The sequence below is a fragment of the Haemaphysalis longicornis genome, unplaced genomic scaffold, assembly GCF_048455015.1.
Source record: "Haemaphysalis longicornis isolate Haplotype H1 unplaced genomic scaffold, Haemaphysalis longicornis Haplotype H1 scaffold_7, whole genome shotgun sequence".
NCBI classification, from domain to species: Eukaryota; Metazoa; Arthropoda; class Arachnida; order Ixodida; family Ixodidae; genus Haemaphysalis; species Haemaphysalis longicornis.
The window spans coordinates 113550826-113566708 of NW_027526422.1; the positions used below are offsets into that span (position 1 = coordinate 113550826).

The window sequence follows — 15883 nt, forward strand, 5'->3', positions numbered from 1 at the left end:
ATACTTCCAGTGTGTACTCTCATAATTCAAACAAAAGCTGGGTCACCTGTTCTTCCATCGCCCTTCAAACTATGTATACGAAAGTTCGGTTCAGCATTGTTTGACGCCAAGGGGTACGGCCTGAACTATTTTAGTACCATGCTCCTGAACGGCTATAGATACGCGCAAAAGAGCATAATATTTGAACTATGCCAGTAGAAAAAAACTGGCGAAGCTTGCACTAAGTCCGCACGGCTTGAACCATAGCGAAGCTGCACGATTTCTTTCTACATCAACACTGAAAGACACATGACCCTGCATTTGTGCGAGTTTGAAATTGTTCATTTACATCTTCCGTCAACACCTTCACTGTGCTAGTAGTAGTCATCGTCATATGCATCGATGCCGTCATGTTCCTCATGCTTTACGCCTCATGTGAACCCTGCCTACCGCGCTTGACGACAGCTGGGGCGCAGTTGCGGCGCGTACGTGCACGACGCCTGTGCAGCGTTCCTGGATTAGCGTAGAGGCACGGCCGTGGTAGAGGTTCCATGGAGCAGGTGTTGCGCAAGCGGTGGCGTTGTTGGGTGCTAGGCAACGCGAGGCCCTCCTCGGTGTTTTCCCCAGTTTTAGTTTGCTAAAGCCACATGCACCGCGAGGCATGCTCTCACGAGCGATGGGCATTTTCTTGCTCTTCGGGGTTTTCGGCAGTTTTTTTTGCTAAAGCCACTGCGCGTGCTGGGGAAGCTGGGCGGTCGCCGCGAAACTCACGCTCACGAGAACTTGGCATTTTCTTGGTATTATTAACGCGTTACGCATTACACGTTACGCGCCACACTCGTGGCCCGCTACCACAGCTACGCTGTGAAAAACGTCACAGAGAAGGCTCTGGGCATGAATACGGGGAATATACAAGGATAATACCCAACAAGGTATAAATACAAGGAGGCATGCACATTTGGACCACGAAGTAACGAAAACTATACGCCTTAGCAAAAAACTACAACAGTGACGTTCTAAATAATGACTTGCGAAAACAAGGGTTTTCGAGAAATATTTAATGCAAAACAACTGATTATACGAAGGTAAACATTTATTTACTTACAATACTTCCAGTCCCCACAGAGACCATACCAGGTGGGCACTGCAATATACAGTTACAAAGAACACTTAACACTTTAGGGATAAAGAAATAGGTAAAAATGAAAATAACAATGGTAATTCAACATTATTGAACTTATTTAACCTAACTAACATTAACTTATTTAAAATTATTTAACTTAAAAGTTTGCTCTATTGCAGAAAATCAATGAGAAGGTGGTTTAATTTGTTTTTATTTCATCGGCTTGTGCAAATTGCCCCAATTTTTTAAGCTTTGCTTATCATAATGTTATTTATAATTCGGCATACAACAATCAATGCGTATTTTGTGTTCTTTATTTACAAAAAATAACTACAAAAAATGAAAATTAGAAGCTGGAGTACGGCGTCAATGCTGTAACTAGCCCTATGCTGTTTTGAAAAAGAGCTTACGTTCGGGCTATTTGGTAATCCCTAACGTTCACCTTAGCCGCACCAGAAATGCAGGGACACAGAAGACAAGGACAAGCGCTTGTCCTTGTCTTCTGTGTCCGTATGTGTTTTGCGCGCTTAAGATGAAGATTATGAACCTACCGTGTCATCGTTTAGCACCGCTAGCAGCCAATGTAGGGTGCTTTCGGGCAACGAGTCATTTGAAGGGGGCGGGTAAGAAGCGAAGAACAACTTTGTTAATCAAACGGAGCATAAACGGTGTTAGAAACTATGATTTTAGGCATTGTGCATAAACAAAAAGCAAATGCAGACAAGACAGAAGGATTCTTAGCTAGGAAAACGTATAATATGGCCAGATTGGGATTTAAGAAAAACTTCGTAGAGAACGAACGTTTAAAAAGCAACAAGGAGACTGACGTGGGCAGTCGAGATTGCTGAATTGAAGTCGCGTTGTGTAGTGCGCGCACGCTTTTGTAAGGGTGCAGTCACTGGTAGTGCCAAGCCATACGACCGAAAACGGTGTGAATGAGCTAAACATATCTTAAGTGAGGGGTGCGCGGGCTCGATGGTTTTCCTATCGTACAACACAGCTTTGCGCGACCGTATGCCTCAAGGACCAACTGGTCCCTTCAACTCAGTGCAGGATAAGTTAGCCGTGGGCGGTATGGACAGAAAACCATAAATAAACAAATCATTACCCCAACTATGTGTGAGGTAATTTCAAGAAGGAGAATAGCCAACCTATATTGTCTGCTGTCATCTACAGCTTGAAATACTACATGATGTCTTTTAAGTAGATGCACAAAGGTTGCGGGGCGCATATAGTTATGCAGCTCAGCGAAAGCAAGCAGCGACTACTAGGGTCAGGCTACCGGCAAACTTCGCAGAACTGGACCTCAAGCTTAGGAACTTATGTGTCGCAAGGCGAAGGGCTGAACGTCATTCAAAGAGGACGTGTCACCTAATACTTGTTTGAACAGGTTAGATTCGGTGATGAGACGTTTCAGAAAGAAATTATGGCGATCGCAATGGGTCCTGTTTTGCGATTCTCTAAGCGCCTTCACCCCGGCAGCACGCATTTGGAGCGTTGTCAATCGTCTTTCCGAAAACTGGCGGTCGTAGAAGCCGTTGTTCGCTCTAGCCATATTAACAGATTTCATGCCTTGGCTGAGGATTTGGCTCGGAGATTCTAGGAGCCGGTCCTGTCGTTTACCTTTCCTGCGTTTGTCAGTCGTGGATGTCCCCTTCCCGTTTCGGGATCTGGCAACCGCACTGAAGTGTTTTCGCCAACGATGCGCAGTGGGTTTCAATAGAATAAGCAATCAAATGCTTTTACATTTGCCTTCAGCACACAAAAAACTTTCTGGTGTATTTTAACTTTGTTTTGGGGTACCGCAATTATTCCCTTTCTGTAGAAGCTTGCGTGCGAAGCACCACTTCTAAAGCCCGGCAAAGACCAGGCAGACATTGCCTCATACTGGCTAGTTTTACTCACATTGTGTATGTCTAAGCTCATGGAAAAACTTGTGAATGCTAGGCTTATGTGGTGACTCGAAGGTAAGGCAAAGCTTCTGTCATGCATGGCTGGCTTCAGCCAACATCGGAGGACGATAGGCATCGTCCTCGACCTTGTTAGCCACATCATACAACAGCAATCTTATAGAATTTCAACACTCGTTCTGTTTTTTGACGTTTCCAAAGCCTACGACAATGTCTTACAAAGCGGCATCATTACAAAGCTGCAAGAAATGACGTGACACGAAATCTTCTCCGCTTCATGCACGAATTCATCACGGAACACTCCATGCGGATGCGATGAGGAAACGTTTTAAGTAGCACTACAAGTGTATCGCAAGGTGTGTCTCAGGGAAGTGTTTTTCCCTACATTTTTTAATGTAGCTATGGAGGGCCTCTCTCGAGCCTTAAAAAAGGATAGGAAGTCAGAATATTTGCAGGGTATATGCAGACGACATATGTATGTGGATCTCCGGATTTCAGCATGAGCGGTTGGCTATGATACCTCAAAGAGTAATTTGTTCCGTACACCCCTGCCTTTCATCGGTGGTACTATACGGTCTCAGCAGAAAAGTCGTTTTTTGTTTTGTTTCCTGAAAGGAAACGAAAAGCTACACGTCTCAAGTTAACCTTACGTGGCTTGCCAATCCGGCAAGCTAATCGTGTGAAATTTCTCGACTATAATCTATTCTGGAGGCAAGCCGTGGAGTCTCAGGTCGCATCCTTCCTACCCCGCGCAAATGTGCATCGACGAATGGCTGGAACCTACTGGGGAAGTCACCCGTAATCAATGCTTCAAATCCACTCGGCGATCATCTTTTGCCGGGTTCTTGACCACCTACCTGCATTGTCTTCCTCGGAGTCCCGTATGCTCGTTTGAAAGCAGTGCACCGAAAGGTGGTTAAGATATCCCCAGGAGTTTCCTAGGCGGCGGCAAACAAAAAGGTCTTTCACGAGTCCCATTCTCCACCGGTTCGCCTGACGGCGTCTCAGCGGCTGCTATTGCAGCTCGTTCGGCTGGTAGAACCCGATGCCGGAAGGCATTCCTCAGGCTTCCCCGCGTAAAGGCACATTCCCACTGGCGATGCGCCTCGTCGCGCGACTAAAAGCGACGTCGCAAAGCGACGAGCCGGCCGTCGCTTTTCGGCGTTTTGCGACGGCGGAGCCGATCGCTCTCGGTCCGAATTCTCTCGTCGCGCGACGGCCCCGCAAAACCGGTAAGCCAATCATGGCCGCGGAGTAGGCTGACGTAGCCGGAAACGAAACGTTTCTTTACATCCGGTATGCAAACGCTGCGGGCGGGCGAGGACGAGCCGCCGCCACCACCGCCGCTGGCTCGCTCGGCTGGCTCGGCCAGGCGCTTGGCCCGCTATCGCTGTACCCGCCGGGTCGGGCCGGCAAGCAACTTCCCGTGTGCAGCGGTTCTTTGGTCAGTGGCTTCAGCGTGCGCGTGCACTAATCAACGAATAGCGTGGAACTCATCAGTGTGGAGAAGCGTGTATGGATTGTAAATGGAGCTAGGTGGACAGCGAGACGGTAGGTTGACTTGCAGCCTCTTCGTCTATCGGCGACTGGTAAACACGCGTAGAGTTCGGAGGCGTCAGAACGTTGCGCATGTGAAAAGAAGCGACATTTGTGGGCCGTGATGCGGGTGTTGTGGCGTGAAAGCAAGCGTGTGCATTTCTTCGTGCAATAATATGTTGAAAAGAGCCTTCGTGAGTTTGTTATTTTCTGCTCCTCCCGAAACCCGCAAATGCTTTCGGCATTGCTCCAGGTTAGTAGCATGTGTTTTAGTTTGATTTCTACCTGCTTTTGTCGCGTATTCTTTGACTTCGAATGGTTGACGCACCAACGAGGTCATATGTACAAGTCGGGAAGCAGCTGCGCTGAACACAGTCGCATCATCGCTCATCGCATATGCGAACACCACCTCAACGCCTCATCGCGCGACGCGCGCCGTCGCGCGACGAGACAAACCGCCAGTGGGAATGTGCCTTAAGGGTGAAATCTTGCGTACACGCAGCACTCAACACTCTGAGCGTTCTCTACACGCAATGGCGGAAGCGCCAACATCATTTGGAACCGCCGTGGTCTTTCAAGAGTTTGGAGTGTCAGGTCACCATCCCGGGCATTCGCTCGAAGAGATATACACCAGTAGCTCAAGCGAGGATGTCAACCTTTGAACAGTTGAACCGGTTGTACCGAGATTGTGCTCACGTGTTTACGGTCGGCTCGGTCGACAGGGAATCAAATACCAGCGTAGCGCCATTTGTGACTCCCAGCATGAACTTTTTCTGGGTGGCTCGTATTGACCATTCCCAAGTAGGAGTGCTTGGAAACGAAGCCGTGGACAAGTTGGCCCGGGAAGCGACCGCGTGTACTCTTTTCTGAAAGTGGCTACAGATGAACGGCGGATTTTAAAAATTATTATTAGAGAACATTACAGATCTCCTTTGAGACCACACCACTAACCTTGTGGTACCAAGCTGAGCGCGGACACCGGTATGGCTTCACGAGTTGAACCTTATCTCCTCACCTCCGTGCCTAACATGTGGTGTAACAGGTGACGTCGGACATTTTTTAAGGACTGCCGAGCGCATGGGACGGAGCGGTCAGCTTTCTTTAAAGAACTTCAAACGGGAGCCACTCCGCATACCTCTTTAGACGATCCCAATTTCCCTAAAGCCTATAGGATCACAAGGAGAGACATTTTGCGCTTAATACTCCGGTTTTTAGCGACACAAGTCTCAGTGACTATTGGTGATTTCCAGGCCATAGCAGTACAAAGGTACTGATCGGGGAAGCAATTGGCGGCAGACCATCTAGGCTTGCTCTGTCCGTTAGTAAATATCGCCTCCACCATAACCACAAGCTTGTTATCAATTAAGTTTATGTTTATCACAACGCATTTAAACTTCCTCTGTAGTTGATTAAAATTATTCGGAAAGCATAAAGTTGTATGCAAAATTTCTCTTGACCTTTTTTGACTAAGGAATCTCGCTGCAAATTGCACAAATTTTACAGGTTTGTACAATTTGGCTAATTGCATTCAACTGAACAACACCAGTGAAGCTTGCGTGAGTTAATCGTTGGGTATATTTTTTCTTTCAGACTCAAGCACAACATACATCAAAGCCCCTACTCAAGGCGGTACGACTGCAGCTCAGCCATACAACAGACGAGAGTCATTCACTCCCGGAGCGCCCACTTCGCCCGCACAGAACAAGACGACAGAGAGCCTCCTAATTCAAAGTATCAAATCAACCACCTCTTCGTTCTTGCTAACGCGCCCTCCCAGTGGTGGTGGAGGAGAAACTGGGCGCACCGAGATATCTACCCCGAAGAGTATTACAAAGAACGCTGCCTCAACAGCTGGTAGTGAATTGCTCTTGTCAACATCAGCAGCAACACTTAATCCTCCCCCTTACAAAGCTAACCAGAATACAAATGAAAGCGAGGTGGCCACTAAGCAAGTAGAAGTAGGTAAAAACACAAGTACTACAAAAGCAACGGCTGAGCGGCAGACTTTAAGAATAAACGAGGCAAGCGAAACAACGTCGCCAGCCTCCAGTCTTGGAGCGCTGGGTACCGAATCAGCTAAAACAGAAACTGTTACCAGCAGCCCAGAAGTAGCAAGCATGACACCACCGGTAACGATTACAAACGCGACGAGCGAAACGACATCGACAGCCTCTAGCCCTGAAGTCGTTGAATCCTGGAGCCAACCTGGCATGACTTCAAGTTTACCTCAAGTGGTGAGTGAAGGTGTCACCGCGAGCGCTGCGCTATTGCCTGAGCTGACTTCTTTGACAACCGTAAGCGAAACAATACCGCCTTTATCAACTGCTAGCCCAAATGGCGTAGCTGAAGGGGTTAATGAGACTGCATCTGAGGGAGCTGTGCGCAACGAGTCAACTGGAGGTGAAATTGTTACCAGCAGCCCAAAAGAAACTAGCAAGCAAGAGCCAGAAAATATTACAAACGAGACGACCAGGACACCGTCGCCAGCCTTCGCCGCTGAAGTCAATGAATCATGGAGCCAACCTGTTATGACATCAACTGTACCTCAAGCCACGAGTGAAGCTGCCACAACAAGCGGTGCGCTACCGCCTGAGCTAATATCGCCTATGAACGGAAGCGAAACAATGCCTTCTTCATCAACACCTAGTGCTAATATCATAGCCGAGGAGGTTAATGAGACTGCAACCGAGGGAGCTCCACAAACCGGGGCGGCTAAAGCAGAAACTGTTACCAGCAGTACAGAAGTAGCACGAACGACCGAGCCGGTAACGATTACAAACGCGACGAGCGAAACGACATCGACAGCCTCTAGCCCTGAAATCGTGGAATCCTGGAGCCAACCCGGCACGACTTCAAGTTTACCTCAGCCCGTGAGCGAAACCACCACCCCAATCGCTACGCTGTCACCTGAGCTGCTGGAATTTTCGACGACGGGAAGGGAAGCAATTCCGCCCTTGTCAACGGTTAGCTCTAATATCAGTGAAGGAGTTAATGGGACTCTATCTGAGGAAGCTGTGCGTAGCGAGTCACCTAGAGGTGAAATTGTTACCAGAAGCCCAAAAGAAACTAGCAAGCAAGAGCCAGAAAATATTACAAACGAGACGACCAGGACACCGTCGCCAGCCTTCGCCGCTGAAGTCAATGAATCGTGGAGCCAACCTGTTATGACATCAACTGTACCTCAAGCCACGAGTGAAGCTGCCACAACAAGCGGTGCGCTACCGCCTGAGCTAATATCGCCTATGAACGGAAGCGAAACAATGCCTTCTTCATCAACACCTAGTGCTAATATCATAGCCGAGGAGGTTAATGAGACTGCAACCGAGGGAGCTCCACAAACCGGGGCGGCTAAAGCAGAAACTGTTACCAGCAGCACAGAAGTAGCACGAACGACCGAGCCGGTAACGATTACAAACGCGACGAGCGAAACGACATCGACAGCCTCTAGCCCTGAAATCGTGGAATCCTGGAGCCAACCTGGCACGACTTCAAGTTTACCTCAGCCCGTGAGCGAAACCACCACCCCAATCGTTACGCTGTCGCCTGAGCTGCTGGAATTTTCGACGACGGGAAGGGAAGCAATTCCGCCCTTGTCAACGGTTAGCCCTAATATCAGTGAAGGAGTTAATGGGACTCTATCTGAGGAAGCTGTGCGTAGCGAGTCACCTAGAGGTGAAATTGTTACCAGAAGCCCAAAAGAAACTAGCAAGCAAGAGCCAGAAAATATTACAAACGAGACGACCAGGACACCGTCACCAGCCTTCGCCGCTGAAGTCAATGAATCGTGGAGCCAACCTGTTATGACATCAACTGTACCTCAAGCCACGAGTGAAGCTGCCACAACAAGCGGTGCGCTACCGCCTGAGCTAATATCGCCTATGAACGGAAGCGAAACAATGCCTTCTTCATCAACACCTAGTGCTAATATCATAGCCGAGGAGGTTAATGAGACTGCAACCGAGGGAGCTCCACAAACCGGGGCGGCTAAAGCAGAAACTGTTACCAGCAGCACAGAAGTAGCACGAACGACCGAGCCGGTAACGATTACAAAAGCGACGAGCGAAACGACATCGACAGCTTCTAGCCCTGAAATCGTGGAATCCTGGAGCCAACCTGGCACGACTTCAAGTTTACCTCAGCCCGTGAGCGAAACCACCACCCCAATCGCTACGCTGTCGCCTGAGCTGCTGGAATTTTCGACGACGGGAAGGGAAGCAATTCCGCCCTTGTCAACGGTTAGCCCTAATATCAGTGAAGGAGTTAATGGGACTCTATCTGAGGAAGCTGTGCGTAGCGAGTCACCTAGAGGTGAAATTGTTACCAGAAGCCCAAAAGAAACGATCACGCAAGAGCCGTTAACGATAACAAATGCGACCAGCGAAACACCATTGCTAGCCTCTAGACCAGAAGTCGTTGAATCGTGGAGTCAACCTGCTACGACGACAAGCTTACCTCAAGCAGTGAGTGAAGCTGCCACCCCGAGCGCTATGTCATCGTCTCAGCTGACATCATCGACGAGTGGAAGCGAAATAATACCGTCTTTGTCAACGGCCAGCACTAAAATCATATCTGAAGGGGTTAATGAGATTGCAACCGCGGGAGTTGTGCCTACAGAGTCAGCTGTAAAAGAAATTGTTACTACCACAGCAAAAGCAACGAGGACGCAACCGCCGGAAAATAGTACAACTGAGACGACCCAAACAATGTCGCCAGCATCTACCCTTGAAGTCGTTGAATCCTGGAACCAACCTGCTACGACGTCAAATTTACCTCATGCCGGTAGTGAAGCTGCCACCCCGAGCGGCACGTCACAGCTTGAGCTGACATGGCCTACAACCAGAAGCCGAACAATCCCGCCTTCATCATCAGCTAGTGCTTATATTATAGCTCAAGGGGTTAAAGAGACAGCAACCGAGGGAGCTGTACCTACCGAGGCGGCTAACGCAGAAACTACTAGCAGAAGCCCAGAAAGAACCAGAATTCACCAGGAGGTAACGATTACAAATTCGACGAGCGAAGGAACACCACCATACCCCAGCCCTGAAGTCGTTGAATCCTGGAACCAACCTACCATGGCGTCAAGCATACCTCAACCCGTGAGTGAAGCTGCCACCCCGAGCATAACGTTATCGCCTGAGCTGCCATTTTCGACGACTGTAAGCAAAGCAATCCCGCCTTTATCGAAGGGTAGCCCAAATATTGTAGCTCAAGGGGTTAATGAGACTGCAACGGAGGGAGCTTTGCCTGCCGAATCGGCTACAAGAGAAATTGCTACCACTACACCAGAATCAACGAAAACGCTACAGCAAGAAAATATTACAAACGAGACGACCAAAGCAACGTCGCTAGCCTCCATCCCTGAAGACATTGTATGGGGGAGCCAACCTGTCACTGCATCATCTGTACCTCAAGCAGCGAGCGAAGCTGCCACCCCGAATGGTGCGTTACCACCTGAGCTGATGTCGCCCACGACCGGAAGCGAAACAATCTATCCTTCAACAACAGATAGCACTAATATTGTAGCTCAGGGTGTTAATGAGACTGCAACCGAAGGAGTAGTGAATACCGAATCAGCTAAAGCAGAAACTGTTACCAGCAGCCCAGAAGTAGCAAGAACAACACAGCCGGTAATGATTACAAACCCGACGAGCGAAATGGCGTCGACAACTTCTAGACCTGAAGTCGTTGAATACTGGAGCAAACCTGGCACGACGTCAAATGTACCTCAAGCAGCGAATGAAGCTGCCACCACGAGCGGTGTGTTACCGCTTGAGCTTATATCGCCTACAACCGGAAGCGAAACATTACCGCCTTCATCAATACCTAAGGTTAACATCATAGCTGAAGGGGTTAATGAGACAGCAACGGAGGGAGCTGTGGCTACCTTGTCAGCCAAAGAAGAATTTGTTACTAGCAGGCCAGAAGTAGTAAGCACGACACAGCTGGTAACGATTGCAAATGTGACGAGCGAAACATCGTCGGCCGCCTCTAGCCCTAAAGTCCTTGAATCCTGGAGCCAAGCTGGCATGACGTCAGGTTTACCTCAAGCCGTGAGTGAAGCTGCCCCTCCGAGCGCTACGGTATTGCCTGAGCTGACATATTCGACGACCGCAAGGGAAACAATCCCGACTTTATCAACAGCTACCCCAAATGTCGTAGCTGAAGGCGTTAATAAGACTTCAATGGAGGAATTTGTGCCTACCGAGTCGAATAGAAGAGAAATTGGTACCCCCAGACCAAAAGCTACGAGGACGCAACAGACAGAAAATATTACAAACGTGACAACCAGCGCAACGTCACCAACCTCCATCCCTGAAGTCACTGAATCATGGAGCCAACGTGTCAAGACTTCAAATGCACCTCAATCCGCGGCTGAGGCTGCTACCACGAGCGGTGCGTTACTGCCTGAGATGATATCGCCCATGACCGGAAGCGAAACGATCCCGCCTCCATCAACAGCAAGCGCAAATATCATAAATCAAGGGGTTAATGAGACTGCAAGCGAGGAAGTAGTGGCCACTGAATCAGCTAAAGCAGAAACTGTTACCACTGTTACCAGCAGCCCAGAAGTAGCAGGCACGACACAGCTGGTAACGATTACAAACGCGACGGGCGGAACGATATCGACAGCCTCTAGCCCTAAAGTCGTTGAATCCTGGAGCCAACCTGGCACGACGCCAAGTTCACCTCAAGCCGTGAGTGAAACTTCCACTCCGAGCTCTACGTTATTGCCTTTCGCGACGACCGTAAGCGAACCAATCCCGCCTTTATCAAAGGCTAGTCCAAATGTCGTAGCTGAAGGGGTTAATGAGACATCAACGGAGGGAGCTGTAACTTCCGAGTCGACTAGGAGGGAAATTTTTTCCACCAGAGAAGAAGCAACAACGACGCAACAGACAAAAAATATAAGAAACGAAACGACCAGAGCCACGTCGCCAGCCTTCATCCCTGAATTCATTGAATCGTGGAGCCGACCTGCTACGACATCAGCTGTAACTGAAGCCGCGAGTGAAGCTGTCACCACGAGCGGTGCCTTATCTCCTGAGCTGGTATTGCCTACGACCAGAAACGAAACAATCCCTCCTTCATCAACAACTAGTGCTAATGTCATAGTTCAAAGGGTTAATGAGACTGCAACCGAGGGAGCTGTGGGTACCGAGCCAGTTAAAGCAGAATCTGTTACGAGGAGTCCAGAAGTAACAAGCACGCCACAGCTGGCAATGAGTACAAATGTGACGAGCGAAACAAGGTCATCAGACTCAATCCCTGAATTCGTTGAATCCTGGAGCCAAGCTGGCGCGACGTCAATTTTACCTCAAGCCGTGAGTGAAGCTGCCACGCCGAGCACTAACTTATTGGCTGAGCTGACATCTTCGATTACCGTAAGCGAAAGAATTCCGCTTTTATCAACGGCTAGCTCTAACATCGTACCTGAAGGGGTTAATGAGACTGCAACCGAGGGAGCGGTGGGCACCGTGTTAGCTAAGGGAGAAGCTGTTACAAGTAGCCCAGAAGTAAGAAGCACGCCTCAGCAGGTAAGGATTAGAAATGCGACGAGCGAAACGACGTCTCCACCCTCTAGCCCTGAAGGCATTGAATCGTGGACCCTACCTGGTACGACGCCAAGTTTACCTCAAGGCGTGATTGAAGCTGCCACCCCGAGTGCTACGTTATCGCCTGAACTGACACCTTCAACCACCGGAAGTGAAACAATCCCACCCTTATCAACGGCTAACGCTAATATAATACCTGAAGGGTGTAATGAGACTGCCACCGAGGCAGCAGGGGCTTCCCAGTCAGCTAAACCAGAAACTGTTACCAGCAACCCAGAAGTAACAAGCACTGCACAGGCCGTAACGATTACAAATGTGACGAACGAAACAACGACATCAGCCTTTAGCCCTGAAGTCATTGAACCCTGGAGCCCAGCTGGCATGACGCCAAGTTCACCTCAAGCCGTGAGTGAAGCTGCCACTCCGAGCGCTACGGTATTGCGTGAGCGGACATCTTCGAGTACTGTAAGCGAAACAGTGCCACCTTTATCAACGGCTGGCCCAAATGTCCTAGCTGAAGTGGTTAATGAGAATGGAACGGAGGGAGCTGTGTCTACAGAGTCGACTAGAAGAGAAATTGTTAGCAGCAGGCCAGAAGCAACGGGTATGCAGCAGCTGGAAAACATTACAAATGCGACGACCGAAACAACGTATCCAGCCATAATCCCTGAAGTCATTGAATCGTGGAGCCAACCCGCTACCACGCCAAGTTTACCACAAGCCGTGAGTCAAGCTTCCACCCCGAGCGCTACCTTACCACCTGAGCTGAAATCGACCAATCCAGAGCCTACAACCTTAACGGGTTCTGTTTCAAGTACCATGAAAAGGGCGATAACTGGTTCCTATGAGGATAGTGGGCAGGCACCCTACAGGAACCTTGAAAGTGGTGCAGATCAACCAAATGCAGACGTCTCGAGCCCAACTGAAAGCACAAACTATGAATCCGAACTTCCGAAAGCCGACGATCTGCCACCAGAAACCTCTTTTGCAGAATTTCTCAGCAGTCTGCTCAAAAATGCTGACGTAGAACCGCATTCTACTGACACCGCGAACATAAATGATCACGATAGAACGACTTCCCCTGAAACACCCGCCCCCCATCATACAGAAAGCGCTAATGTTCCCATTGTTACAACAGCTAAAACTAGACGCAGGAACGGAAGGGAAAGACGGCGCAGAAGAGCAAGGCCCGTCCAAAGAAATCGGCTCCAACGCCGACCAACCACCCAATCGCCGGAAGAAAAAGACTATGACGATAGTAATGAAGTATTTAGAAATTTTGAATCTTTCTATCGCTATATTCACGGCCCCTTCTTTCCTTATCACTACGGGTTCTTGCGGCGACAATAATTTCCGTGAAACTACGATGCGCCCACGCCGTTAGCATACATTTAAGTCAGGTGTTATTTCATCATAGTTCTGTAGAAAAGTCTTGACGCGTCCGAATGATTCGTCTCAGTGTAACCCAAGAATACTTGTTAAACTGAATGTGCCAGGTAATATCGCAGGGAAAATAAACTCCGGACTGCTTCAAGTCTGGCTCCATCGTTCTTTACTCGCGTAACGAAGCACTGCCCCCCTTAAAATTTCGGCTTGGCTGATGTGTTGGAGTAAACAGCTTCACGCTTTAGAAACCAAGCGGCGTTGTGCTGGTTGTTTTGGTTCTAGAAAGTTCAGTGAAACCTTGGTGTGTTGTTGGGGAGAGCATATTCTCGCAATTTCTACATCATATTGTTTTGTACAGTAGCACACAGCATAGGTTCAGGAGACATAATAAATATTATTTTTATCCAACAGACAGACTCTATGTGTCATTTTTCGCATTGTAGCCGGGGAGACTTGATGCCGTTTCTAGGCTGAACATGATTTCCGATAATTTCAACTGTACTTTTCAATTGGTACTTTTGGTGGACTGAAACAAAATTAAAATTTTTGGTTAGGCCACTATTTCTTGTGTGTGTAAAAGAAATTATTTCAGAACTCCGTCGTTTTCTTGATTCGCTCTTTTTGCCTTTTCATGCCAGAAAATACCTCCCGCATAACTGCCACTAACTAAAAATTCTCATTCTTGTATCGCTGTAAAGAAGGAAATTTAAAAACAGGTGCTTGAAGAGTTCATAAAATAACGGTTTTGCTAGTGGCATGCTACTCGCCAGGACATTGATAAAAGTAAAAACCGCTCAGCGCGCGTTCCGTTTTCTCCCATGACGTTGTGGGGGATGAAAGAGAGAGGGACAAACAGTAGCCGAGCATCTCCTTACTTCGGTTCGAGTGTTTACACATTGCGATAGTTTTCTGAGCTCTTGTTCAGTAAAACGTGCGTCACCACACTCCCGCCATTCCTCAAGCTCCTCCCTTCGCCCCACGCTGCTCCTATGATCAAAGCAATGTGAATTTTACGCATTCGAGCAGATCGCGCGCCTTCTGTTGTGGCCTTTTGTTTTTGAACTGCTTGGAGCATCTAGAGTCTAAATTATTGTGTTAGCGTTTGTTTTTATCGCACTCTCTTCAGCAGAACGTTTGACTGTTATGTTTTTATTCGCTGCGCAACTAACTGTCCTTGCTACGTGCATCACCGTGGAAAGTTCGTTACGTCGTTGGCCCGCTTAGACAATCGGGCACTGTCTGAGGACGTCCTGGTGTGGACCCCGACCAGACCAGCAGTGCTCAAACACGGCCTTCAAGGCAGTGCTGGCATTGTTAAAAAAAATAGCGTTTTGGCAGCTAGATAGTAGCCCCTCCCGCTGTGGTGAACTATTGAGTATGTGGTGTTCATGGCAGAGGCATTTGTGTGTATAATTATTCCCTCAACTCTACCTGTATAATCATACGTGTCACCCTCCATCTATGCTCTTTTCTTTCTTCCCCTCCCTCAAACACAGTAGCAGGCCAGAGCCTATTCGATCAGGCCGAACTCTCTCTGTTTTCCCTCCATTAAAGAAACTACTCTTCTCTGTGTTCAGAGGAGGGCGGTGGCGGAGGCGCGAAGGGCCCTGACAAGCGGGGCAGAAAGAGTACATCACCATAACAGCCAGAAAATCCATTTGAGCACACACCCAGAGGTTCTTCCCCGAGTTGCAAAACGAAGAACGTGCATCTGAGCACACTGCAATTGACGGATGAATTTATTGTTTTTATGTTTAGGGGATGCTCTGGCTGTTTGCGTTAAACCAGGCGGGGGCCAAATGTGTCGGGACGGATTAGCTTCTCCACTGGAGCCTCATTTCCGGCCGTCATGGCCGTCCAGATTTAGCAAAGCTGTGCGTAAAAAAATCAGGGAAGGTCGCACTCACGCGCAAGGTTTGAAAAACGGAGCTGTTGTAGGTGAGCATTGCCGGACACATATTTAAGTTTCAGTATCACTGTTTATGCGCATAGTTGCGGTGCTGGTAATCATCTTCATATGTATCGAAGAGGTTGTCGTCATCTTCGCGGCGAGGGGTGGATGCAAAGTCATCTCAGCATTGTAGAGTTCCTCCAGCTCTTCGTCATCGACTCGAGGCAGCGGTGGCGGCATCCGCAAGCCGTCTTGGGAAGGAGGGGAACACTCGTAGCCATGTATTTTATTATGCATAATGCCTACTAGAGAATGCGGCTGCTGCAGTGACACTCCCAAACAGGGCGTCTTTCAGACGCGGCCGCGCGAGGGCTCTTCTACGGTACCGAGCGCGTGCACGCGACGACACTAGGACGTACGAACGAGGATCGTACGCTCTGACGTGTCTTTCTCGTCCCGAGGAGGAGTTGCCACGATTACTGCAAACGCTGGAGTTCTTTTTTTT

General features: G+C 48.8%; 1 protein-coding gene across 1 annotated transcript in view; it reads left to right on the forward strand.

Moving 5' to 3' along the window:
• LOC144146831 (uncharacterized) overlaps positions 1-13890 on the forward strand; it is a 45002-nt gene extending 31112 nt beyond the window's left edge. Inside the window, exon 5 of the mRNA XM_077678759.1 lies at positions 6139-13890. Coding sequence (XP_077534885.1) covers positions 6139-13451 — 7313 coding nt within the window. The 3' untranslated portion in view covers positions 13452-13890. The remainder of the gene's footprint in view (positions 1-6138) is intronic.
• The last annotated feature ends 1993 nt before the right edge of the window (positions 13891-15883 follow it).